We start from the raw sequence: 26,924 nt of genomic DNA on the forward strand, positions 1-26,924 counted from the left end.
AAGCTCAGCCTTTGAGACCTGTGGCGTCCACAGAAAGGAGCCAATTTTCAGCTCCCTGTGGGTTCAGTTTTTTCCTCTAAGCAAAGTTGATCTTGTCAAATAAAGCAAAACAAAAAAGACAAAACTACCAAAACTTTTTTAGTGCTCTTTTTATTTTACTGCAACTCCCTAAAAGACACACGGCTGATACTGAAGGTTCCCAAACAATACCCTATTGTTTATCGTTCTGTTTTTCTTTTATAAATCGAGACTGATTGTAAATCGTTAGACTGACTTCCTGTCCTGAGATGGTCCACACCTCATAGCTGACAAAAGCTGGAAGTTCACAAGCTGCGTGCACCCTCTGGCCTGTGGCTAGGCGTGGGGGCAGCACCCCAGGCCTGTGCTCAGCAGAGCCGAAAGGTCGGCAGACAAACAACAACTCCACAAATGTTAAGAGACTCAAGAACTTTAACCAGAGAAGGAATCTGACTAGATTGACAGGTAAGATAAATCATGGTGACCAAGGTGGAGGGGTGATGGTAGGAGACAGAGAAACCACATAGAAATACCTCAGAAGCCTGATGAGTCTTAGATGTGGGCCAGCAGTGGGGATGATCAGAAGGCAACCCAGGCTGGGATGTGGGAGAAAGGGAAGGAGAGGCACTGAAAGTCTGGGTCTCCAGCTCCAGTGACAGAATTGCTGTTAGTGCCATCCACTGATAGGAGGAGTATGTTGGGGATGAACAGATTTGGGGAGAGACTGCGTTTAGATGTGCTGAGGCACCAAGGGGACACCTAACTAACTGGTGATGTCTACTGGAGAATTTATTAAAAGTCCCATAAGTTCAGAGAAGGTCTAGAAACAGATTGAGTGGTTGATTGCGGGAGTGGGTGAACAGGTAGGGGATAGCAACGTGTAAGAAGACAGTCTGGAGGCAGTGTGGTCAGTCTGTGAGAGGACTCAGTCACAGGCCTGATAGCTGGCTTCTGCTATGCCATTGAGTTCTGAGTGAGCAGTGGCTAAAAATGGAGACACCGAGGACAATAGATGGTGAAGGGAACCGCAGCCGCTTGCCTCAAGCATTGAACTGTTAGCACTACTTCAGTGTTTCCTCATGATGGTCAGAAAGAAGCAGCAGACTGTGTCACCCACTGAGTTACACGCCCAGCACTAATACCATATTGGGATGTCAGTACCCTCCTCTGCCACCCCCAGCCCCCCACCCCCACTCCAGCCTTAATACGGTTACACTTTTGTCAGCTCCTAAACTGCAGAGGGGCTGAAGTGAAGGCTTTCAAGGGGAAGTAGCATTCACGGAGTCTTTCCTCAAGGCATGGAGGGAACACATCTTAACATCTTAACATCAGCTGCTTATCAGCCTTGGCTTGCACATGGTTTGTGTGCTGTTGCTGCCCTCATGAGGTGGCACATGTGAGGAGCTTTGCATTTAAAGTGTCAATGTATTTGCTGACTTGGAGAACTGACCCCATTGAGGAAGGCAGTGTTCTCTGCTGTTGGCTGCTTCCTGACTTTAGGATGCTGTCCCCTTGGACTCATTGGGCCATTCCCGACATGTTCCAACCAAGGAGCCACAGAAGTGTTACAGCTCGCGCTTCTGTGATCACCCCCAGAGGGACCAGTGGGGTTTCACCCTTCTCCCTCTCTTCCACCTCATTCCTGACACAACACAGGCAGGCTTCCGACGGACAGAGGAAAGCTGACAGAGTTCAGGCTCTTGAGGGTTTGTGCACTGTGTTGCCAGCAGGCAGGTTGGTGACAGAGACTGCTTGAGAGCACAGGAGGGACTGGGGTGGCCAAAGGCAGTGCAGAGGAAGGGGAGTTGTATAAAACTCTGCAAAAGGAAAGTGTCCCATTTTTTTCTTCTTTTGATGCTTTAATTTCTAACAGCACTTGCTAAAATTTCTGACCTATTATAATGTCTGAAAGTGGTGTTAAAATTTCTTCTTTAGGGGTTGGGGATTTAGCTCAGTGGTAGAGTGCTTGCCTAGCAAGTGCAAGGCCCTGGGTTCAGTCCTCAGCTCCGGAAAAAAATTTTTTTTTCTTTAACAATTTAGTGATTTCAGTGAAATAACAAAAAATTAAGTTTTGTGAAATAATATTTCTTTTGAGTTTATGCATTTTTCACTAACACCTCGTTCCCTGGAGCACTTTGCATGCTGGAAAAAAAATTTAGCTATTGCTGGTAACACCACTTGCCAGCCCGTATTTAGACATTTGAAAACATGGCATTTGGCCCTTCAGAATATAAAACAATGAGAAAACAAAATCTAGCATATGTCAAACTTAATACAGCAAAGACAGAAACCGAGGTGGCACTCAAAGCCTCCAATCTTGTTGGGTTTTTTGGATGCGTGAATGTTGACTAATACGTATTTGTCAAAGAAAACACAAAGATACTGAGAATGTTACCAACATCTATGTCAAAAAGTAGAGTTTCAGCCCAGCGTGGTGGTGCATGCCTTTATTCCTAGCAACCCTGAGGGATCTCTGAGAGTTTGAGGCCAGTATGGCCTGCAAAGCAAGTTTCAAGCCAGCCAGGGCAGAAACCCTGTCTCAACACACACAGAGAAGTAGAGTTTCATACTTTGAGGTGTCAAAATCTCAATCGTCCGATTTTCCCAGAGAAGACTCAGGAGCCAGATGCTGTGGTAAAGGCTGCTGGCCCAGAGGGGCAAAGAAAGCACCCGCTGACCTTTCTCCTCAGCCCATGTCCTAGCAGGACCCCTCACTTCTTAGGTCACCTCCAAAATATCCTCTTCAAACTGCTCCTCCCTCCTACTTCCTGTGTGTGTCTCTATCCGTCTTCCTGACTCCCTCTTACTCTGTTTAATTCTTTTTTTTTTCTTTTTCTTTTTTTTGGAGCTGGGGACCGAACCCAGGGCCTTGCGCTTCCTAGACAAGCGCTCTACCACTGAGCTAAATCCCCAACCCCACTCTGTTTAATTCTTAATAATCCCATGTTCATGCCCTGTCCACTGACGGCTCCACCTCTTGACCTGTGGTTGACTTTATTTAATCCTGTTTACAATATTCAAGCAGAAAGCTCTTGGATTAAAGGTGTGTGCTAGGAATAAGCCACACAAGTAACACAGTAAAAAACGACTTCGGGGTCCAGTGATCAAATATCCTGCAACAACTTCATTCTCAAAATCACCACAATCCAGTGTGGACAGGGTTCTTAAAAAATACGGGAGAGGATATATTGTTTGTTTTTGAGACAGGGTTCCTTGGGGTAGTGGGGAGAAACACAATCCTAGCTGTTGTGGAAATTGAGGACAAGCCTGGCCTTGAACTCAGAGATCCGCCTGCCTCTGCCTCCCTAGTGCTGGGAGTAGACATGGCTCAGTGTTGGAGCGCTTGGCTGTATACGAGCGGGGCTCTAAATCAACCCCAGTACTACAAACAATAAAAAAACAAACTTGTAAGGGAGAAACAAAGATATTGAAAGATCTTTTCTATTGATTCCTATACTTAGAAATAATTTCTAAGTAGCCATCGGAAATGTGCGAACTATTGGAAAGAACTGCTTCACATTCTGAATCTTTCTACATTGACTCTGTGTGTAGCAATGGTTTCGTCGTTGGCTGGTGTGGTTTTGGAATGGAGCTACTGTGGAATATGTTCATGGTATAGTCTTGCTCTAGAAATACTATGAGGGCTGGCAGGGGGCTCGGCGGGAAAGGTGAAAGACCCCCGGAGCGGGGAGACCCTCACTCAAGTCTCAGGATGACGCGACACCTCAAGAACTCACACAAGACCATCCTTGCTGTAATCACATGAGGTTTATCGATAGGAACCAGTGCACTGGAGTCGAGACTCATATCCCACGCAGGGACAGTGGAGTTTGACCCCGAGAGGCTGGGAGAAAGGGTATTTAAAGGGAGAAACCACAACCCGAGGAGGCAGGGATGGCGTCATTGGAAAGTGTGGAGAAGACCAGTGAAAAATCACAAGGAGAAACTCTCTGTTTCTCAAGATTGTTTAACTTTATGGTCCACTAGTTCCTGGGAGAAGCTGCTTCCTGCTTCTCAGGATTGTTCTCTAAGATTCTAATGTAACTTCCTGGTCAGCTAGTTTCTGAGAGAAAGCTGTTGAACCAGCAGATGTAATTACCTATTCTATAGCCCTAGGAGGGGCTTCCTGGAACATACAATTCTAGGGCCTAACCGGTTTCTTTCTTCTGCTCTAAACTTTGTGTCTAGGGGGGCAACTTTAAAACTTTACCTTACAAAGGCACTCATTGCCTAGCCTGACCACCTCAATTCCTTACCCAAAAGCCACGTGGTCGAAGTCAAGAACTGACTCCTGAAAACTGTCTGACCCTCAACTTCATCCCATATTACTAAACAAAAAATCTACAAAATACTGGATCCGCTTACTACTTGACTGTCAATGTTTTTTTGGTATTAGTTCAACAAAATACAGGATGTTTTCTCATAAAACACAACATAAAGACTCTACACTGGTTTGTGTAGGACTGAAACAAAAATCACAGGGAGACACAGGACAATTTAAGAAGCCTCTTGTGTTTATTGTCTGATTTACAATTTATTATCTGATTTACAATTGATGAAGCAAAGGAAGCGCATAAAGAGCTATTGGCGATATGACAGGATAATGTTTTCCTGGAGCCCCCAGGACCCCATGCTGGGGCCACACGTGGCAGTGGACTGGTGTGCATGCCTGCAGTGCACTGAGCACACACCTGATGGCAGAGAAGGCCCCACACAGACAGCCCTGGCTACAGAGGTCAAGCTCACGTGAGAACCACCCGCTACTAATGATGCACTAGGAACCTGGAATACTGTGTAAAATGTGGGTGAGCCTCCTCTGACATCCTACCCTGACAGGGTCTGATCATTATGTCAGACCAAGGGCAAGCAAAAGCCTAAAAAACAAAACCCACTTAATTAACAGTGGCTATTTACATAAGGTTTGGGGTCTTCAAAAATTCAGGGCAGTTTTAATTCTGAGCTCAAGGAGACTCTCTGAATAGGTAGCAGGGTACGTGGGAGTGCCTGAGAGATCACTACTGAGACTCCTGAAGGAGAGAACAGTTGGGTTTCCCCAGGCAAGCATGAACGCACACACCAGCTGACATGAATGAAAAACAAAAACTGTGAACAGTATCCTGTGGAGAAAGAACTCACTTGAAGGTTCTAGTTCTTGTCATATATTGCAGATAGTCTCACATAACAGGTTCTCAGGCTGTACCAAAATAACTTTAGTGAAAACTGAAAATCAGCAAAACCCAGTTTTAAGACAGGATTCACTGTTAGAGACAAGCATGCATGGGTACAATTTGTTTTGACAGAACATCAAGATCAGTTTAATTTTCAAAAACCCAAGTCTGGCTTTCTTTAATCAGTCGTGTCATCTGGCTGCCAAGACACAACTCTGCTTCCAGTGGCCACTTAGGCACTGACAAAAGCACCGAATTATCGTCAACACAGAACTCCATGAAAATCTAGTTCACTATAGTGGTACCGTGTGTAAACCTGGTGAACACTACTGCCCCCTCCGCCCCACACTTCCCTACTCTGTGCTGTCCCTTCCTTAGAAGCTGTGAATGTCCAGGCAACAGGGAGAGCCTTTCTTCAGGATCCAAGGCACAGCTTTCAGGTTCTGCCGAGGGAGGTACTCAGTTATAGACTAGGAATGCAAACGCTGTTTTTAAAACATGAGTTGGAATATCTAGGAAATTGAAACAGCAGAATTCTTGTTAATGCCTGCTTTAGACAGGGTCACTGGCTAACCCGGAGTCCTTCATACACGCGTGTGATGAACTGTTGACAGAAGCTAGACTGGGCAAGGGGGGCGAAGGGATGGGCATCTCTCCACCCTTTGTTTCTGAGAAATTTAGAAAAGTTTATTAAAGATGCTAGAAATATAGAAAATCCACTGTGTTCCTAACATTGTGTGGATGTTGGGTTTTCTAACCCTCTGAGTGCATCTCTCCTTGGGGAGGAGGCCAAGAGAGGAAGACAAAACTCCCCGGCAGAAAACAATTTCTTGCAAGCAAATTATTTCCAAGTTAAGCACCAAGAGGACCAAGTAAAAGACTCTCTGCCTTGACAAACAAAATGAGCAGTCCCACCTCATCTCCCCGAGGAGACAAAGCAGAGGCAGACTGTGACCACCTCAGGGCACAGCTCTGCTCATCGCCAGCCTGAGGCCTGCAGCTCGGGCTGAATGCCGAAAGCCAGCTTCAGGCCTCACTTGCTCTTCAGCTTCTTAAAGAAGAAACAGAGGGGAAAGCTTAGCTGTCCCATGAACTAGACCCGTCTCTATTGCAAATACCAAGAGAGAGGCAGATGCTTTAGTGGATACAAGGAAAACAACAAAATCCAACAAAAACACACTCTCAAAGCAAGCACCTGGGTTTTACTCCAGTTTATAATTTTATGTGCCTGAGAATTTTTGTGCAAATACATGTCATCTTTCATTAAAAATATGCATAGCACACTTTGGATAAAGTTAGTTACAACTAACTTTTCTTAAAAAATTTAAATATATAAATATACAACATAATTTACTGCCTACTGCCTGATTGCACTTCTGGTTTAAACCCTCTGGCCTCCAAGGAAAACGGAGAAACAGGCAATAATGTTTGCATTCCTGGGCCACCATGTTGTCCAGAAGAAATAGTCTAAAAAAGTTTTTAATTTCAATTTACCCTTATTTTCCTCTTAAATCCCTCCAAGCCCAATCACATTGTTATTTTTTTTTTGTTGTGTTGTACAAAAATACAAGCTTAAAAAAAACTGAAGTTCTAATAATCACAAATACAAAGGGATCTATCTGGGTGGTGTTTGGGTTCTCCGTGCCCCAAAGTCCCCGGATAAGAAAGTCTCCATTTCTGATGTAAAGGACAAGATAAAATTCCTTATTTTGCTAACGCTGAGAGTGCACCATTGGATGGATGCATTTGATCAGGGACCAGCAGGGAAGGCATCTCCCACAGGCTCGGCTCACACCACTCTGCGCATGCACCAACTCTCCGGAACAGCCTCCTCCCAGCAACAGCCTGGGCTGCCCCGGGTTTCCTTCGTAGGCAGGCGCTTCCTGCTTGTGTTCTCTAGAGACAAGGTGCCAGCACTTCGGTATTACTGTCACGTTTCGATAGAATTTGGTTTATTTCTCTATTCACTTGTTTTCAAGGCAAGAAAAATGTAGCTAAAGGAACAACTAGCCCTTTCTTCCATTTCTGTCTCCAAATTACTCACTAGTCCCCACGTTACTAGACTCCATCCTCAAAGACCTCTTCCAAACGCTCTATCCCTCACTACGCCCTCTCCACATTCACAATCCTTCTACAACATCCCTTTTCTCTCAAGTTAGGCCGGTCCCAATTCTCAGTGCATCTATCCTTCATGTGCTAATTTATTTACGAGGTCAGTTAATGTGGACCCCTCAGTCTTCCTTCAGGATACCCATTTTGGGCGAGGTTGTGCAAACTGGGGCTCCAAAGCTACCCATCATGACTGGGAGACTCTGATTCCTCCTCAGTCCACCCAATAAACTGCCACCAGAATTTAAATAGACAGCAGAGTCTGGTTTTTGAAGACCCATTTCTGCCTCTCGGCTTTTCCCATTCTCCCGGGGAACAGGGGTCTTGACCACCCTGGCTATTCCCAGCCTCTTCAGCCTGTCCACCAAGTTCATCTTCAGCTGGCCAACATCAGGAGGGGCCCTTGAAGGTCTCAAGCCATACATTTCTTGCAGGAATGTTTCAGCTGGTCTGGAAGCCAAGAAATTCTCGGAGACATGGACACGGGGTTCAAAGGGCACGGGGGAGGAACATGGTGACTGCGACGGGGAATTTGGTGGTGTGGAAGGGGTGGCCAGGGCCTTGGGGCGAAGCTGTAGAAGGGGGTTTTCTGAAGCTGGGCTGTGGTACACTTTGGCGGAGATGCCTCGCTCCTGCAGGAGTTTGGCTAAGCTCCTCGTGCTACTGAACGTTATGGTGGAGTCGCGCCGGTTTGTGATGGATTCACCAATGCTCAGTCTGTAGGACGCAGCAGGAGAGTTCACAGCCGTGTTGGATGCACTGCCCGCACTGCTTCCACAGGACAGTGATGGGAAACCAGAGCTGGAAGAAAGGTGGGAGAGTGCTCAGTCAGACACCAGCTGACAAGGCCCTGGGTTCGGTCCTCAGCTCCGAAAAAAAAAAAAAAAAAAAAAAAAAAACAGACACCAGCTGACACTCAGCGTTCAAGGATGACCAGCCAGGTGCGCTCTTAAGGGCAGACTTTCCAACTTTGTTTCACTGAAAAGTAGTAAATGCCTAACTGGTAAGCAGTGCCAGCGCTAGACAACGCCACAGGCGGACGTTAAAATAATGAAAAGCTCTGACATCTATTAAATCTTATTTCTTATTTGACAGTTAGGACCACAAAAAAACAAAACAAAACAAAACAAAAAACCCAAAAACAAACAAAAAAAAACCCACCAAAACAAACCAAAAGAACAAAAAACCTACATAAATCACATATGGTCACATATGGAACGGAAGGGCTTTTTGCCAGCTTTCCTCTGTGAACAAAGGTTACAGGATATAATGCATTTTCAGTGGTACAAAGTGATCATACATCACAGTATCAAGACTTTTAAAGATTATGAACTAAAGACAAGTATAAAATTAATAAATTAAGCAATAACCTTCCAGAGCACTAAGCTGTTCAAGGAGAACAGCACTCAGAGTCTGACTCTGGTCAAAGCTCAGCTGGGAACCTCTGGTCTTTCTCCCACCTCCTGGCTGAACTTGCCCTCCCAGCTGTGTTCCTACCAAAGAGTCCCTTTAAGAAGTCTAAGGCTTCTGTTGGCGTCTAACAAATGTAGAAGACCTACAAGTGCGTTCACGAGGGCCTCTACTGGGATCCTGACTGGGTACCACCGTGGTCTGATTGCTTCCCTCTTCATTTGCTTGAATCGCCACCTTATTTCTCCCCTTGTTGGCAGCTAGAGGTTACAGACTCAAACTCCAGGGATAGTCGCCTCAGGGATAGTCTCCCCACTAGGACTCTCATGCTGGGTTTTACTCTTCTGCCCACCACACTCTTACCACCTGCTTGCCCCTGCATCATCTTTCTTTTTTATTTTTGATTATACTTTCCCTTCAAAGACCAAAGTGTCCCTGAATACCACCTCAGATTCTGAATTGCAGGCTAGAACCAGCCTCAATATGGTTCAGGAAGTGAAGTCTGTGTCAATACTTGGCCTTGACAGCTGCTGTCCTACCTCAGAAACATCTCTGCATGGAGTTGGTGAGCTTGACAGTCATGGAGCGAGGGCTGGCCATGCTGTAAAGAGCAACTCGGTGCTTAGGATGGGGCTTGGGACTTGAGGCATTGATGTGGAGGCTGGAGCTCTACCACAAGGGTGACAGCAAAGACCTGATGACAACTTTGGAAACTGATGCTTGCAAGTTTTTTGGGGGCAGAATTCCAAGCTCACTGTCAGAAACTGAAGGCAAAATAAGGAATGGAGGAAGAAGACAAGCTGGTTGGAGACCCAGGTCAGTAAACAAAGGATCTGTCTAGATCTTTATAACCATGTGAGTCTTGGTAGTGAAGCGCTGGCCTTGGAAGGATCTGGAATCACCTGAACTTGAACAACATTAAGGATGGAGGTCTTGAGAGGAGTGTGGCAGCTCACACCTTGCAGCCTGGCTCAGTTTGGGTACAAACAGCCTCAGGCGGGTTTTTTGTGTTAGCTGTCACCGTAAGCTGCTGTGCCTCAATCCTTCATTTTATCAGCATACTCTGCCTACTTTAAAGAGTTACGATCAAATGAGAAAATACAATGTCAAAATATCCTAAAGACAAATAGTCACCGAATACTGATTAAAACTGAAGGTGGTTTACAAACAAGACTTGTGGAAGCGCCTGACGGCCCAGGCCCTCTTACCTAGGGGTGACCTGAGTGATGTCAGAGGGGTGTAAGATCCTGCAGGTGGTGAAGGTGAATGTTGAGTTCGTGAATGAGAGACACTTTCCTGGGTTCGAAGTTGCAACTGAAATAAGAGATGTTTAGAAAGCCAAACACAGAATGAAAGACTGGGTTAATTAACAACATAAAAGGCTCATTATTTTGTTAGCAATACAGCATTTATCGATTGCCTTTTGTAGTAGAAAGTTCCTAAATCTGGAAATGAAATACAAAGAATACACTACTATTAACTGATTAGTGTACAACTGAAATTTCAGGACTTTAATATTACAAATAAAGGGAGTAAAAATAGCTTAGAAATGAGAGAAAAAGCCACCGAAAAACACATTAAAAAATTAAGTTCTAGTTATGTAAGCCCCAGGTCAAACTATTCCTAGTTCTTTTTTTTTTTTCCCTCTTTTTTCTTTTTTTTGGGGGCTGGGGACCGAACCCAGGGCCTTGCACTTGCTAGGCAAGCGCTCTACCACTGAGCTAAATCCCCAACCCCCCTATTCCCCTAGTTCTTAAGAGTACCGTGCAGACTCTAGAACACTTCACAGTGATGCGAACACGAGGCCTCTCTCACTTTGTTGTCGTTGTTATTACTTGACAGGGTTGAGATTTGTATGCAGGTGGATAAAACTGTCTCTTTAGCACCAACCAAGGCAGTGACACCAGCCTAGACCTGCATTCTTCACTCTTACACATTCACAGTATTTTTCCAAAGCCAAATTTATTAAAGAAGGTCCTTGATAAAAGAGTTATCATGATGTCATGATTCTTTTTACTAGGCACACGTGGGAGTGGGAAGTGGCCGCTAAGAGCCCCTGCAGTCGATACAAACAGCAGTTGCCCACAGAAAAGCATTTGTGCAACTAAGTTGAAACTGTATCAGGGAACATTATTTACTCAAAAGTAAAATAATGCACAAGCTATAATTATTCAGACTTGGGAATCTGGCAGGCACTTTCTTGGGGGAAAAAAAGCTGTGAATATTTCCTGCCAATGACAAACATAAGCTTCAAGTGAAAGTCAGTTTTAGAAAACCGCTAAGAGCTTGGAAACGTCCTAATATTTACAGCCTTTCATGCTGATGGAATTGGTAGTGACACTAATACGCCATGTGATGGAAAGTGTCAACATCCGGGTATTTGTGTAACTGTCTTAACAAGCAAGGCAGGTCACCAACCATGCAGGGCAAACGTTCCAAGAGGACAGGCACATTTTCATGGAAACACACATGAGAAATGCACTGACCGGGCTCCACACTGCTGTGACTACCACTGCCCAGTTCTCATCTGATTCAAACAGCACCCACGGTTCTCGAAAAGGCGATTAAAATACTTTCCCCTTTTCTACCACATGCATCTGAGAGTGTATTTTCTCACATTTTTCGTATAAAACATTGCATCAGACTGAATGCAGAAGTTATTTTATAATGAGAATCTTCAATTAAGTCAGAAATTAGAGACTTGCAATATTGTAAAACAAAACCATTTTCTTACTATATCCAACACTGTTGTTTTTCAGAAACCAGTATTTGCATAACAACTTTTATTTTTAAATGGGTTAATTTTTTTAATAAGTTCTCAGTTTTTAGTCTAACTTAATTAGTTAGACATAACCTATATAGACAAACCTGAGATTCTCAGAGACTTTTAAGAGCATCAAGGACCCTGAGACAAAAAGGCTTTCAAACCACTGACTGACCCGACCTCTCGCTCTGCCTAATTACTCCTGCAGGCTGGTAGGAGAGGGGGGAATTGGGAACATCAGCAGTGCTGTGGGTTTGTACTGTTTTATCTCCACTAATGGGTAAGCTCCAGTGAGACTGTGCAGGGGTAGCTGATAACCACAGCAGGACAATGCAATGTACTGGGTGCACGGCCATATTCAACTGCACCTCCTCTCACCTGAGACTGGTCCCCCTGCTGAGGTCATGGGCGGCAGGAAGATACCCGTTACTGGCGGGGGTGGTGCAGGCTTCTGCTCCAGTTGAAGAGGCTGCTGAACCTGAAAAGTGATCCCCACTTCTTCATCCTCCTCCAAATCCGAGATGTGATAGACGGCATCCTTGGGCATCTGCGTGAAGCCTTTAGTGATGACGCCTGGGCGTGGATCAAGGATGGTTCCCAAGTTTGGTTGAGCAAGCTGCTGCCAATGATGTAGCGTCTGTGATCCTGAACAGGGAAGAGAACAGGCACGCTTTACACTTCCCACAAACCCTCAGCCTTGGGGAAGCTAGAATTATGTGAGCAACAACAGAAATGACAGAGACACTGAGTTGGTTTTGACATCTTTTAAAATTTGTAAATTTAAGTTCCCTGTAGAAAACTGACATGACATGGATTGTCTGAGCAATAACTTTTCTATTTCAAAAGACGATCTTCAAAGGGACATCTAAAGAAGGGGAGAAAAAAAACCCTAAGATTTTTAAACAGGACCCAGGCTGCTCAGGCAGGATGGAGGCCGCCCACTCAGGGACAGGCTGCGCCCTCCCAGGTGGCAAACCCAGTATCCACCCAGCGTAGCCGATGAACTCGGAGGCGGACACCAGGCACTCAGGTGGAAATCCCTTGGGTTTCCTTGTGCTTCTGCTTGCTCGGGTGACAGAGTGGAGAACATGTCCCTTTGTGCCTCTCCTGAAGTCAGCAACTCTAACCAACGCTGGAGCAAGGCAGGAGTCTACAGGGGTCTGCTTGCACTCTTGCTTTGAAAGGAACTTTTAAGCACAGCATTAGAGTCACATGTGAACCATTATTATCCCATAAATCAGGTATTTATTTTGAATTTAAGTTGTGCTTTAGGTAAACCTGAACTGAAGGAGAAAGGAGCACAGATGTATAACTGTGTGCCTCTACAGCAGGGGCATTCCTCCCGTTGCTCCTCTTCATTCATCGCAGCCTGTTGGTCCTACCACACGACTGCTATCAATGGGATCCCTGGCAAAAGTCCGGATGAGGGCCTTCCTACTTCCCTCTTCCACCGATGCTAAAACTCCAGGAAAGAACGAAGGCTGAAGACTTGGTGACTCAGGTCTCATCACTCACTCACTGTCTGCTACGTGGCACCACAGCACAGACAGACAGCCTGTGCACAGGGTGACATCTGAACACAGGCTTCTACTTTAGGAAGACATCTAACATTCACACAGCGTCTAAAAGCTGTTACCTTCTAGGGGCTTGACAATCTGTAACTTTTCTGGCATGAAGCCTCGAAGGCAGCCGGCACTGCCGAGCTCCGTGGTCTCTGACTGGTCAGTGCAGAATGAGGCAAGGTTCTCCGTGAGGGCCTCACAGCTGCTAACTTCTTCCTCCTGCTCAGCCAGAATCTGGAGCTTCCGTTCCCATTCTTCAGCGAAGAACTGCTTCTCACTTAGGTAGTTCTGTCTTCTCAGGCTAAGGCGATGCAATGCTGTAGCCAGGTCACTATCTTCAGGGAGTCCTGGGGGGTCCCTGGGATGAGAGTTCCTGTGGGACAATCATATTCAATGATGAGACTGTAGACTGTGAATAGTCTAGACCTCTCCCTTCTACAGTGCTGGACATTAAAACAACAACATAATCATCAACAATACTGTTAACACAACAGTAACTGTAACGTATTGTGCTGGCTGGTTTTGTGTGTCAACTGACACAAGATGGAGTTATCAGAGAAAGGAGCCTCCCTTGAGGAGATGCCTCCATGAGACCCAGCTGTAAGGCATTTTCTCAACTAGTGATCAAGGGGAGAGGGCCCAGCCCATTGTGAACTGTGCCATCCCTGAGATGGTGGTCCTGGGTTCTACAAGAAAGCAAGCTGAGCAAGCCAGAGGAAACCAAGCCAGCAAGAAACATCCCTCCATGGCCTCTGTGTCAGCTCTTGCTTCCTGACCTGCTTGAGCTCTAGTCCTGACTTCCTTTGGTGATGAACAGCAATGTGGAAGTGTAAGCTGAATAAACCCTTTCCTCCCCAGCTTGCTTCTTGGTCATGACGTCTGTGCAGGAATAGGAACCCTACGACACACATCATTTCCAATTACCCCTAGAAAGTAAAATATGTTATGTTGTGCTTGCTAATTTCCCCTCCTCATTTAAATACGAAGCTGCAGGTGTGTCTACTTTTATGTTCAGGTCAGGGACTCCCACAGTAAGTATTAGCACAGGTCACTGAGAGCAAGAGGTACCATTGCTTTATATAACTGTGAATGAAGACAAAGCTAGCTATAGACTATTACATGTTTCTTTATCATGAAAATATGGGTAGAGTGTGGTGGCTCATGCCCGTAATCCCAGCACTCAGGAGACTGAGGCAGGGGAATCACGATTTTGATGGCAGCCTGGGATGTATAGGAAAACACCCTACCTGAAAACAAACAAACAACAACAATAATAATTGAGAGAAATAAATAAATGAGGGAAGGAGGAAGGAAGGAAGGAAGGAAGGAAGGAAGGAAGGAAGGAAGGAAGGAAGGAACAAGCAAGCAACTGTCTCTGAGAAAGGCGTGAAAACATTTCATTTTGGAGCCACAAACATCCCCGAAAATGCAGTGTATCTGAAAGAAAGCAAGGATTATAAATTTCAAAAGACTGCCTTCTCATAGGTCTTTGATGCACTTCCTCCCCACTTTTCAGCAATGAAATTGAGAAGTCTTTTAGAATTGATGTAGAAGAAACATTGCAAGTGAATGCACACACTCTCCTAACAGCACTGTGGCATGATGTAGGCATCAGAATGCAGTGAGAACTGCCGGCTGCGGAACCTTCTGGACAGTGTGGAGGGATGCTGGGGTCTGAGTACTGGAATCTGGTATGCTAGCACGGTAAGGAATGCAGCCCTCCCCCCACCCCCCACCTTACCCTGGAACCTCTGTGCTGCTCCCTTGGTTCGGGAGTGTTTTGTCCTCTGTTTGCTGAACACCGGACTCAAAGGGCTTTGCTGTCATGATGACACTTGAACGGTTGGAGCCTGGGATGGGCAGCAGGACTGGGAATGTGACAGAGCGGCCCCGTGTGTCGTTGGCAACCTTGACAGTATCAAACACCCGTTTTTGCTGGGCCCTGTCAGAAAGGAAGCATCCACTCCTGTCAGTCTCCTGAGTGCTGTACACACAGGCACAGAACCAGACATAAATCCATCCCGAGAACTCTCATTTGGGGAAATTGAGAAAGTAACTTTGGTACAAGGAGAGCTCCCCCATGGGAGGAGGACCTGCACAGCAAGCGATTCACTCCTGACTGGCAGCCATCACTCCATCCTGTGGTTCCTTCCCTCAGTGCTGAGGGATCAAACCCAGGGCCTCACACTGCCACCCATGCCTCCACCACACAGGCGTGACGCTTTTAAATTTCTACTCGGATGGCGCGGCAACAGCCCTTGTGACCTGGACTTACTTTTGTTTAAAGACAGATTCCTCATCCAAACTCAGCTTTTTACGCATGGTCCCTTCAATCTCAGCTGCCAGTGACTCCTAAGGAAAGGGGTTCAGGATTAGTAAAGTGATATTGTGTGTCAGCACACAGAGCAGCACGTCGGACAGGCTGCAGACCAAGGCCTCTTCTTGTCATGCTGTAGTTCTGTGCTGTTTCATATGTAAGTTTGATGATCTGCTCAGAGATGAGGGCTCAACCAGCATGGCTCTCAGCGGGGTGGACCGAGGATGGCTGGTTCTGGCCTGATTTTTAACATCTATAGATACACAGATGGAGGAATGGATATATACATAGGGGCATGTATGAAACATATACATGCCCTGACTTGACCATCTGAGAAAGTACAGAAGCCATGATACTTTAGTGGCAATTGGCACATCTGCAACCAGGTCTTGGGACTCAGAATGTCATTTCTCAAAGTCTCAAAGTCACCAAAGCTCCTTGGAGAAATGGCTGACTCCTGGGCTGGGATAAAAAAGAACAAAATTTGCATGAAGGAGATCCTATTGGTTCTATCTGGGACAACTTGAGACTCAAAATAAACAATAAAAATGGCTTATAATCCACTGAGTAAATAACAACCCATGCTTCACACTGACTAAACAAATAAATGTGTCAGAAAAGCTTAGTCAAAGGCCATTAGTAAATACTTAAGAAAAAAGGATGGAATTAGAAAACTGCTACTTGGAAATGATTAGCTTTAACTGTCAACTTGGCCCAGTCTAGAACATCTGGAAAAAGAGACTCAATGAGCAACTGTCTATGTTGGGTTGGCCTGTGGCATGTCTGTAGGGGTACTGTTTCAATTAAGTTAACTGAAGAATCCCCAGCCCACTGTGGGCAGCTCCATTCCCAAGGCCAGGGGGGTCTGAACTGTATAAACTGAGCTGAGCGCAAGCAAGCAAGAAAGCAAGAGAGGGCGCATCCTTCATTTTTCTCTGTTCCTGACTGTGGATGTGATACGAGCAGAGGTTTTAAGTTCCTGACTTGACTTCCCACAACAGACTTGCAGACCTAGAATCATGAGATAAAACGAACTCTTTCTTACAAGTTGCTTTTTTGTCAGAGAACCGTATCACAGCAACTAGAACAGTAGTCACCACAGAAATTACCAAAGAACCTGGGAGGAGCTGAAACCAACGGCTGAAAGTTCCATGAAGACATTTACCCTTGATCACTTGGTTAATGTATTATCTGTTAGCTTTCACTCACAGGTAGTTCATTAATAACATATTAACCCTCAAGGGTAAATAAAACAGGCAGGTAACATTTTAACCAAAAATTCACAGTTAGTAAACACTGACAATACGATGAGTGTGCTGGGTGAAATAACATAACATTACTTCACACTGAAGTTACGCACATACCAAAGGTATCCTGTTTGTTTGTTTTTTAATATTTAATTATTTATTTTTTGTCTGTATATGTAAGTGTGTGTGGAAGTCAGAGGAACCCTGTGGAATTAGCTCTTTCCTTCCAGTTTTATGTGGTGTGATGGTTTGAATATGGTTGGCCCAGGAAGTGGCACTATTAGGAGGTGTGGCCTTGTTGGAGGAGTGGTAGGCATGGGCTTTAGACCCTCGTCCCAGCCCTGGAAGCCAGTCTTCTGTTTGCCTCTGGAACAAGATGTAGAACTCTCAGCTCCCCTGCACCACGCCTGCCTGGATGCTCCCATGCTCCCACCTTGATGATAATGGACTGAACCTCTGAACCTGTAAGCCAGCCCCAATTAAACATTGTCCTTATAAGAGTTGCCTTGGGGGCTGGAGAGATGGCTCAGCGGTTAAGGGCACTGACTGCTCTTCCAGAGGTCCTGAGTTCAATTCCCAGCAACCACATGGTGGCTCACAGCCATCTGTAATGAGATCCAATGCCCTCTTCTGGTGTGTCTGAAGATAGCTACAGTGTACTTACATATAATAAATAAATAAGTAAATCTTTAAAAAAAAAAAAAAGAGTTGCCTTGGTCATGGTGTCTGTTCATAGCAGTAAAACCCTAATTAAGACATGTGGGTTCTGGGGATTGAACTCAAATCTCCAGGTTTGTGCTGCAAAGGCCTTTTACCCACGGAGTCATCTTGTTTGCCCCCAAATATATCCTTCAAAGGACATTTCTGGAGCAGGGTGCAGTGGCCTGCACATGAAATCTCAAGTAGTCAGGAGCTAAGGCAAGAGGATCACGTGAGCCTAGGAGGTTGGAGCTAGCCTGGGTAGTGTAGAAAGACACTTCTAAAATAAATGAATGAGTGACTATATAAATGAGGAAATACACACGAACCATAGTTTACAAGTAGTAGAATAAGAGGCATTGTTGGGAGAAGCAGGAAAACCTGAGAGAGCTCTGTGGATGAGACGACAGTGTGTACTGAGTCAACTCCCTGATGACAGACGGGTGTAGTGCCACTGCTCAGGCACACCGTTCTCTGCACTAGGCACTGTGTCTGCCTTTAGTAAGCACTAAGGGATAATAGGGAGATCTGCAGCTTGCTATAGAACAGTTTGGGAAAACACAAACAATGAACCAAACAAACAAACAAAAAACACCGAGAGGAAAGAACAAATATATTATGTTAAAAAACAAGGAATGTGGGGTTGGGGATTTAGCTCAGTGGTAGAGCACTTGCCTAGCAAGCGCAAGGCCCTGGGTTCGGACGCCAGCTCCGAAAAAAACAAAAAACAAAAAACAAAAAAACAAGGAATGTACATGAAGGGTACATAAACATTCTTTGTACTACTATTTGGAATTTTATTCTAAGTTCCAAAATATTTCAAAATTAAAAATGAAAGAAAAGATGATGATGTGATAAGCTGCAGAGCCCCTGCCCAGCATGCACAGGTCGTGAGTTCAACTCCCTCCAGTGGCAAAAAAATAGTGTTAAAAAACAAAAACCCAAGCATATGGTCTAGGGTAAGGTAAAGGTGCAGTCTAGACAGTTCTGTCCTCATCAGCTATGACAGGGAAGGAAGGGGAGATGTGAAAAAGTTCATTACTGAAGAGGAGCATAAGGAACAGGTCAGCAGGAAGAGCGACCAGGAAAGGAAAGAAAGAAACTAACGGTTAACACATACACACATGCGCATGGGCACACACTGTACGACACAGGCTGGTCAGTCTGTGCTACACAGTGGCAAGCTGGAGGCCGGCCTGCTGCATACAGTGATGTCTCAAAACTCCAGAGGTGCACATACCTTGCTCTAACAAGAGCAAAGCGTGTTCTGTCTGTTCTAGCTATCTGACAAGTCACACTCTGGAAAGTAGAACCTGAACTTCCTTTCTTTTCTTCTTTTAGAAACATGGTGGTTTGCATTATCTCTTACCCCTGCAAAAACCCCGTAAGCCTGGGAGAAGCAGAGATGAGCGGAAGGGCCGGCTTTGTTCCGAAGCTCTTTTATTTCTTCTTGAGACTCATGTAACATTCCCAGGCACTCCATGTTTCTGTCCTGTAACTCGTGAAGCTGACAGAGACAAAAGGAGGACACTTTATTACCGCTCCAGACAACCCTGGCTACCATAAATACCAAGGAAAAGGCACTTTGAAGGGGTATTGGTTTTATCGAGGGCCCGGCAGACTGTACGAATATCATTTCAACAACAGACTCTGAAGCAAACTCAGTAAGAGCATCTTCATGTTGAGCTGCCGGGGTCTGAGAAGTCTTGGGCAAGCGCTGTAAAGATGCAACTTTCAAACCTGAAGTGCAGCATGGGACCACTGAACTGTCAATTCAGTGTCTGATGGCTCATGCCCCAAACACCCGGGAGGACATACAAAAGTGCTAACCAGTCAGATTCAGCATGATAATCATTTGCTCATGAACCTCACCCTGAGGTCTTTAAGAGGCAAGATCAAGAGTTTAGAAAGTGACTCATTTAATTTGAGAGTGTTAAGCAAACAGTCCCTGACCAGTCTGAAAACCTTTTATAACAATCTGGCAAAAACATACAATGCAGAGTACATTTTCACTGAAGACATTTCTGCACATGTAGCATGTGTCCAGTACTTGAGGATCAGTGCATTGCCCTTCCTCCCATTTTCAGAGACTGGCAGAGGCCGCCATTCTTCCCCATGCTGCAAAGCCATCCTGAATGAGGAAGACCTGAAACTTATGGGGCGTGTGACCCACACCCACTGATGCATCTGGAAATACCAGAAGCATCTTGTACTAGGGAGGGGTCAGTGTGTGTGTGTGTGTGTGTGTGTGTACACTGCTAACATGCTTCACCACACCATCAACTTTGTTGGAAAAGCTGGTATAAGACATTCCTTCAGATAGAGGAACCGGGGCTTCTGCCCACCAGTCGACCGTGTTAGCTGTGGACAGCACTCTGAGCAGACGCGCTCTGTGCAGATGCAGACACAGCAAACGCTGCCCCTGAGAATCTGGAGCTGCTCCCATCATCAGCAGGCGCAATGTGACTACTACAAAGCTCTGGGGGAGGGAAAGCTCTTAAAGCGGCCAGTCTTGGAGAAAGCTAGGCTGAAGGGCTGAGGAGACTCAGGGCTGGGGCCTGTCTTCACACAGGAAGGTTCAGTAAATGCTAACTAATCCTTTTAAAACAAAATGTGTATTCTAAGCTGAGGTGTAGAGGCATACCAGCACTGGGGAGGCCAAGGATCCCAAGTGTGAGGATAGCCTGGGCTACATAGAGAGTTCCATTCTATCCTTAGGCTACATAGAAAACTCAGTTTCAAAGTTAAATAGATAAAGTAAAACGTACATGCAGTTCTCACTTGATCAACTGAGTATAAACTCAGAATAGCATCTAGGAATCTACTTAAAACTTGCTGCTCCAGGTGACTATTATGAATGCTGCACTGACACTGAGTTAAAGTACACAGACAGAGTGTAAGAACATTGTGCTACTTTGGAAAAATACTTATTCGAAATGATCTTACTAGGGAAGTTAACACATGTTGATAAAAAGTCCTATATTGAATGGAAGACCCAGATATAAACCAGCACATAATTATAGCCACTTTATTTGTGAAAGATGCCAAAAGTACATAGTTAGCAACAACAACAACAACAACAACAACAACAACAACAACAACAACAACAAGTCACAAAAATCACAGCTTCTGGGGCTGGGGAGTTAGCTCAGTGGTAGAGCGCTTGCCTAGGAAGCGCAAGGCCCTGGGTTCGGTCCCCAGCTCCGAAAAAAAAAAAAAAAAATCACAGCTTCTCTGACAAAATGGTGCTGGGAAGCTGGGCCTGCACATGTAGAAGACTAGGACAGGATCCCATCTCTCACGCTGCACAGAAATCAACTCCAAAACAAGCAAAACATGAACATGACCTGAGTCTCTGAGACTGTTCAAGGGAAAAATGTGGAAAAGTCTTCTAGTAAGAGGCACAGGCAAGGACTTCTTGAATGGGACCACAGCTGCTCAGGAGATAAAGATAGGACTTCATGTGAGCAGAGGGCGTCTGCACACAAAGGAAGTAGTTAATCAGTGAGCAGATAGCTATGGAATGGGAGACAATCCTTGCCCGGTGTGAGCTAACAAAGGGCTAATGTCTACAATGCACGACTAAGGCCAAGACAAGAAACTAGGCAGCTGATCAACACAGGAGCTAAGGAACAAACAGACCTCAAAACAGGAAACCCAAATGGCCAATAAACACATGAGAAATGTTCAGTCAGATGAGGGCTGGTAAGGAGGTGGGCAAAGTGAACCCTTCGGCAGTGAGGGCAGAAAGGCAAGCCAGTCGTCCATCTATGTGGAACTCACCATGGAAGCTCCTCAAAAACCAAAGCCAGACCTACCATATGACCCTGCTGTCTGTCCCGTGCACCTACCAGCACACCCCAAGCCAGCGTATCAGATACTTGCTCCCCAGTATCACAACACTATGCCCCCCAGCTATTACAGAACCAACCTAAGTGTCTAAAACAGAGGCACAGTCAAGAACATGTGGGTGTACGGGGTAAAATCCATTTCAGCCGTAAGTTAGAACAAAGGTATATCATTTGTAGAAAAATGGATAAAAATTTGAGGCAAACGTGAGTGAATTAAAACAGTCTCAAAAACAGCCTGTTTTCTCCCAGTTGTGTTTGTCACTCTTACATAGCTACATAAGATGCCCATGTATGTGACAGAGGGGCAAAGGGGACAGCGAAGGTGGGGGTACAGGAGGTAATGTCCTTCACATATGATATATAAGCATTTAAAAAACCTAAAGAAAATCAAGGTTTTCTCTTACTCAGGAGGAAGGCTATCATGACTAGCTTTGGAAACAAAACTTTTCAAATGCTTTCTTAGATCTTAATACATCTCAACTGTTTGTTGTTGCTACTGTATTCCAAATCTGGCAGTTTTTACTTTTTACAGAGAAAAGTAAGGACAAACTCCTTATTCCCCTCCTGCACTATGGAGAGAAAGGAATTGTTCCTTACCTCCATCGTCAGCTGTCGCTGGGCATCTTTGGACGCCTGCAGGTGAAGTCTCAGTTCTTCCTTCTCGATCACATGCTGACAACACACAAGAGGGACATGTGAGGCACTCCCTCCCAGGGGGTGTAACTACCTCTTCCCTTCAGACACACACTACCAGTGTCTAAGTGGGGTACAGTCTTAGCTTACAGCAGGGAGCCCATCACCAGTCGACTAAGAGTGATAGTTAAAAGTACATGTGTTCAGAGGGTATGGGCCAGACATTCAGCATTGACATCACAACCTTCTCAGGAAAATCTGATATTTTTGCAAAATAAATACAGCCTTGAAAGTTCTTTGTGATGTCCCAGCAGAGGAGCCACGCTGAGAAGGAACGGAGGGAACTATTTAAAGGGGAGGAGCCCGTGTACTCAGTGTGCAGCACTGAGAAGGCAGTGCGCAGGACGGTGCTCAGGAGTCTGGGCTGAGAGTGAGTGGACCCACTTCTTTCAGTTTGTGCTGAAGGTCTACGATCTGAGACAGCAGGGAAGAGATCTCTTCTTGGTACCGAAGCAGCTCATCGCTCTTTCCCGACAGCTCTTCAGTCATTCTGGACATCTGTGCATTGGTCTCACCTGGGGAGAGAAGGGACATTTAGAACCAGCAGAAAGGTAGAATCAGCAGACACTAATTTATCACAAGCACTGGATGGCTATGAGAAAACCTGTTTAACATAGAAAATTAACAAACTAGTGCTGAACTGGAGAGGATGCTGCTAACGAGAGAGATTACTTAAAACGGCAAATGCTAAGGAGCTGATTTAAGCGTTTTCTTCATGAAAACCATTTTTGTGACAATCTTCATGAAAGGCTCAAGGGAGAGCTAGCTAGCTTCATCATGCATCTCTCCAAGTGTGCCATTAAGAACACTCTGGGGACATAAATAAAACTGCACCAGCAGTGAAAATCAACTTTAGCAGGTCTAACAGGAAACCTAGAAGGCAACTGCCCGGTCTAGGGCAGAAGTGAGGAAGCTTCTGAGAAGTTCTGTGGACAGACGTTCAGACACAGCCACTAAGCCATAGCAGTGTCCCAGTGCATACAGATCTAAAGCAGAACCCTTAGAACTGGATGGGGGGGATCTTTATTTCATATAGCAAACGTCACATCCAGACATAAACAGAAAAGCTACTTTTCACTTTTTAAACTACCAGACATCCTCCCCCTATCAGAGGGTGGCAGCTAAGAACGGAAGGGACGGCAGAGCTCCCGGGACACTCGATTCTCCGATAAGACGGAGAAGGTGGGTGATGAAGTGGGAAGGAGTTAGGTGCGTTCCTTCTGGGTCACTAATATGCTAGTGATCAAGGTACCCCATTTTGAGGCCTACACTAAAATGAGCTAATGGGACATTATTGTCAGCATAAAAGGCTATATATTTACAGAGTGATTTAACAATCTCTTTCCATCATTTAAAAAAAAAAAAACAAACCTTTTTTTTTTGGTTCTTTTTTTCGGAGCTGGGGACCGAACCCAGAGCCTTGCGCTTCCTAGGCAAGCGCTCTACCACTGAGCTAAATCCCCAACCCCAAAAAAACCCCCTTTTTTTTAGTTCACAGTCCTTGAAAAATGAAATACATCCCTTAACAACACAGCCTTGACAACGCTTAGTGAATGCTCATCACTTTGGAGCTTTCTGATTTCAGTATAATGAATCCTCTCCCTGACTATTCCTGCAAACCAAATGAGAGCTTTGGTTTCTCTTTCTAAGATGCTACAGCTAATTTATAGAAATCCAGGCCTTTACTTAGTGATTACGGTAGATAGCAGATAAGTATCTTAGAAACATATGTGTCTTAATTAGGGTTGTGGACACAATGTGATATTCTGATTTTCAGTAACTGAAACTTCGATCCTCAAAGTTTGGTTGGAAACTTAATCTCTGGTGAAGCTTGGTGCCCAGTGGTGGTGCTGAGGTGAGGAGGAGGCTTTATAGTACAGCTTAGCAGGGGATTCTGGTCCTTGGGTGCTGTCTTCAGAGAGGATCGACACTGTCGGTCTCTCTAAGGGGCCCAGTTCCCTAAACTGCAAGCTGTATCGTGGGTTTGGCTGCTTCTCCATAATGCCAGTGTCCTTCTGTTTCTCCATCATTATGATGCTTGGAGCCCCCAGCTACAGAACTGTGAGGCAGACGGCTGCTTCAGTTTGTAAGTAACCCAGCAGCCGGTACTTTGTTACAGGGATGCAAGAGCAGACCAAGACAGCAACTATTAGCCCTGGATCTAGTGAGACCACAGGTCTGAGGAGGTGGAGATGGCCCACCAAACTGCCCTCCCCCAGCACAGTATGTTACTACTTACGGAGTTCATTAACACAGTCATTGATGAGCTTTTGTTCCTTCTCTTCATAGGTAAATGTTTCTGTCTTGATGTGACAAGCCTTCAGTGGGAGAAAAAAACAACCCATGTGACAACACTTCTTAATGAATTTGAAGTAAACGCTACGAAAAAAAGCTTTGCCATTTTAAGAATGAAGTTCATTGCTTAAAAAGAAACAAAGGTTTAATCTCTTACAAAATAAGAAACAGGAAAGGTGTGATAGACAAAGACCTCTCCCTTCCCTCGGCACAGGGCCTTTGCACACGCCTGCTCACACATCTCCCCGTTTGATGACCTCTAGCCTCAGCTAAGGTGCCACCTGCTTGAGTCACATCACTTTACAAACCCAAAGAAATTTGTAATTTTCTGACATGATTCTCCTCAAACTTGGTTTTGTTAACTACACAGATACATGCTCTGCTGCTGCTATTTTATCTGTCAACGTCCTATGCATTCTCAGCAAGCCCCAGGGGAAAATGGAAGGCATGGAGGCAATGCTCTGCTGTGTCTCACCTCAGTGTTACCCAGACCTGACCAAACAGCGCTGAAGGAAAGGAAAGCGAGGTGCACCTTGGACCGAAGGGCCATGTTCTCTTCTTCCAGCTCCTTGAGCTTCTCGTGCATCATGTCCAGCTGCAGCAGGCCTTGAGATAAGCTGAAGGACTCATTGAACCGGAGGGGTGTGGAACAGCTGGAATCCGTCTCACTCTCCTCTGAGGCGATGGAGACGATTCGGAGCAGCTCCTCTTTCTTGGACAGCTCGTGCTGCAGCTGATTGACCTGCACAGAGTGATCAGAACATTCCACACACTTTTTATGTGATATAGGTCCTAATTCATGGAGCAATTGTTTTTCACCATTAAAGTTTCCCATCAGATGCTAGACAAGTGTGTAAAGAGAGAAACAACATGCATATTGTCTCCTAAGCTCTCCATTTAGGCCAGTAACTCAACAGATACACCTTTTTCTGGAGCACGTACAAAGAAAGTCATATATTGTTGTTTTCATACTCCATAAGGTAGTAATATAAGAATCTTCAAAGCCTTGTAAGAGACCCCACTTTAAAACTCATCCCCGGGGCTGGAGAGATGGCTCAGTGGTTAAGAGCCCCGACTGCTCTTCCAGAGGTCCTGAGTTCAATTCCCAGCAACCACATGGTGGCTCACAACCATCTATAATGAGATCTGGTGCCCTCTTCTGGTGTGTCTGAAGACAGCTACAGTGTACTTATATATAATAAATGAATAAATCTTTAAAAAAAAAAAAAACTCATCCCCGTGGCTTATACTTTTTGGTCACTAACTAGGGAGATCGGAGAGCCTTACACATGCTAAACACAACCACTGAGTTACAGCTACAGGCCCGTATTTTTCTTCTATTTTTAAAATTTATTTTATATTTTAGGTTTCAAGATAGTTTCTTGATAACTTGTCTAGGCTGGCCCTGAACTCGCAGTGCTCCTGTCCCAGCCTCCAGAGTAGTTGTGATTATAAGTCTGTGCCACCAGGCTAGGCGATAACTTATACTTTTAAGCTGTCTCTGACTATGCAAATCTTCTCAACAGAAATGACTAAACACACTCATAAAATATAAACAAAGTCAGATAAAACACAAGTTACTGCTGGGCATGGTTGTATATGTGTTTAACACCAGCACTAGGGAAGCAGAGGCAGGTGGATCTCTGTGAGCTCAAGGCCAGACTGCTCTACATAGTTCCAAGACAGCTGGAGGTACACGGTTTAAAAAAATGTAAGTAAATTTGAAATTTAACTACTCAACATGCTAATAAATTACTTATTACACACACACACACACACACACACACACACACACACACATACACACACACACACCCTTTTCTGGGTAAGATGCATGGCATCCTGACACCATAGATTATCAAATAAAAAAACTCACTACCTCTCTTTTGGAGTTGCTGGTAAATGAGGTCCCACAGGCCCTCACATACAGGCTGTAGCCACTCCTCTTGCCCACCCTCCAGAACTTGACAGTAAGAGCCCTTGCTGAAGATAAACACCATATACCTGAGTCATCAACATGAAGAAATCATGTTATGCCTACCTGGCAGTTTCATCCCTACTGTCTAGTTTTCACAGTGCTGGCAGGTACTACACACTGCTTGGGCACAAAAGTAATCTTCCTTTCCACAGCTGAGCACCCTTCCACCTACGACAACAACCAGCCTAGCATGACACGCCCACTGCTACAACAGTGGAACAAGGGTCATGGGAGTAACCAACCTCTTTCTGATTAGATTCAAAACTTGTTCCACAGGATAGAACTCATATATGACAGCACTGTTTTGGGGTCAAGAACCCATGGTCAGCCACGTGGGTTGGGGTTAAACAGACACGGTAGTAAACTAACTCCTAACGACTATCAGTGCACTTTTTCCAGAAAAGTTTTGTTCTGCAGTAAATGGAAACACATAGTCAATAGGTACTGGTGTCATTCACCACTGTCAATATTTCAGAAATATCCACGGAAATACATTTCTCCAGTAAATAAGGCCTAATTATTATTATTCCCATTCCAAACACGAGGTCAAAGCCTTACTTGATCAAAGGCTTGTCCCAGCTGCTCCTCCAGAGATTCATTCTGCTCAGATAAGACATGGTTCCGCTTTAGCAGGGCTTGCCCAATCCGAGCAGCCAGCTCTAGATCTCGGTCCCTCTGTAAAATAACAAATACACATTTTTTATTTTTATTTTTTGAGTATATAAAAAAAGAACAAATTAGAAATCTGTAGTGAATTTGGCTAACGATAAAAACAAATCTATAAATCATAGAGATTTGTTTAGCAACCTTAAT

At 45.0% G+C, this 26,924-nt stretch overlaps 1 protein-coding gene and 1 long non-coding RNA gene across 9 annotated transcripts in view; one reads left to right on the top strand and one right to left on the bottom strand.

Annotated features, from left to right (window-relative positions):
* The first annotated feature begins 126 nt into the window (after window positions 1–126).
* Window positions 127–24,977, top strand: LOC120094796 (uncharacterized). Its single transcript, XR_005489496.2, has 2 exons — window positions 127–483; window positions 24,128–24,977. It is a non-coding gene; the product is annotated as an uncharacterized LOC120094796 (long non-coding RNA).
* Trak2 (trafficking kinesin protein 2) overlaps window positions 4,515–26,924 on the bottom strand; it is a 67,107-nt gene continuing 44,697 nt past the window's right edge. For 4 of the 8 annotated variants that reach the window (XM_063266622.1, XM_063266621.1, XM_063266620.1 and 1 more), the window contains 12 exons: window positions 26,670–26,786; window positions 24,666–24,875; window positions 24,078–24,156; window positions 22,223–22,353; window positions 21,743–21,817; window positions 18,664–18,801; window positions 15,307–15,383; window positions 14,773–14,973; window positions 13,106–13,404; window positions 11,848–12,114; window positions 9,914–10,019; window positions 4,515–8,096 (listed from right to left, as the gene is read on the bottom strand). In XM_063266622.1, the coding sequence (XP_063122692.1) occupies window positions 7,418–8,096; window positions 9,914–10,019; window positions 11,848–12,114; window positions 13,106–13,404; window positions 14,773–14,973; window positions 15,307–15,383; window positions 18,664–18,801; window positions 21,743–21,817; window positions 22,223–22,353; window positions 24,078–24,156; window positions 24,666–24,875; window positions 26,670–26,786 (2,379 nt within the window). In that variant the 3' untranslated portion in view covers window positions 4,515–7,417. Of the gene's footprint in view, window positions 8,097–9,913; window positions 10,020–11,847; window positions 12,115–13,105; window positions 13,405–14,772; window positions 14,974–15,306; window positions 15,384–18,663; window positions 18,802–21,742; window positions 21,818–22,222; window positions 22,354–24,077; window positions 24,157–24,608; window positions 24,876–26,669; window positions 26,787–26,924 lie in introns of all 8 variants that reach the window. The other 4 variants (XM_017596256.3, XM_008767072.3, XM_063266623.1 and 1 more) reach the window with 3 other exon arrangements.

This window comes from Rattus norvegicus, chromosome 9 (assembly GCF_036323735.1).
Source record: "Rattus norvegicus strain BN/NHsdMcwi chromosome 9, GRCr8, whole genome shotgun sequence".
Classification (NCBI taxonomy): Eukaryota; Metazoa; Chordata; class Mammalia; order Rodentia; family Muridae; genus Rattus; species Rattus norvegicus.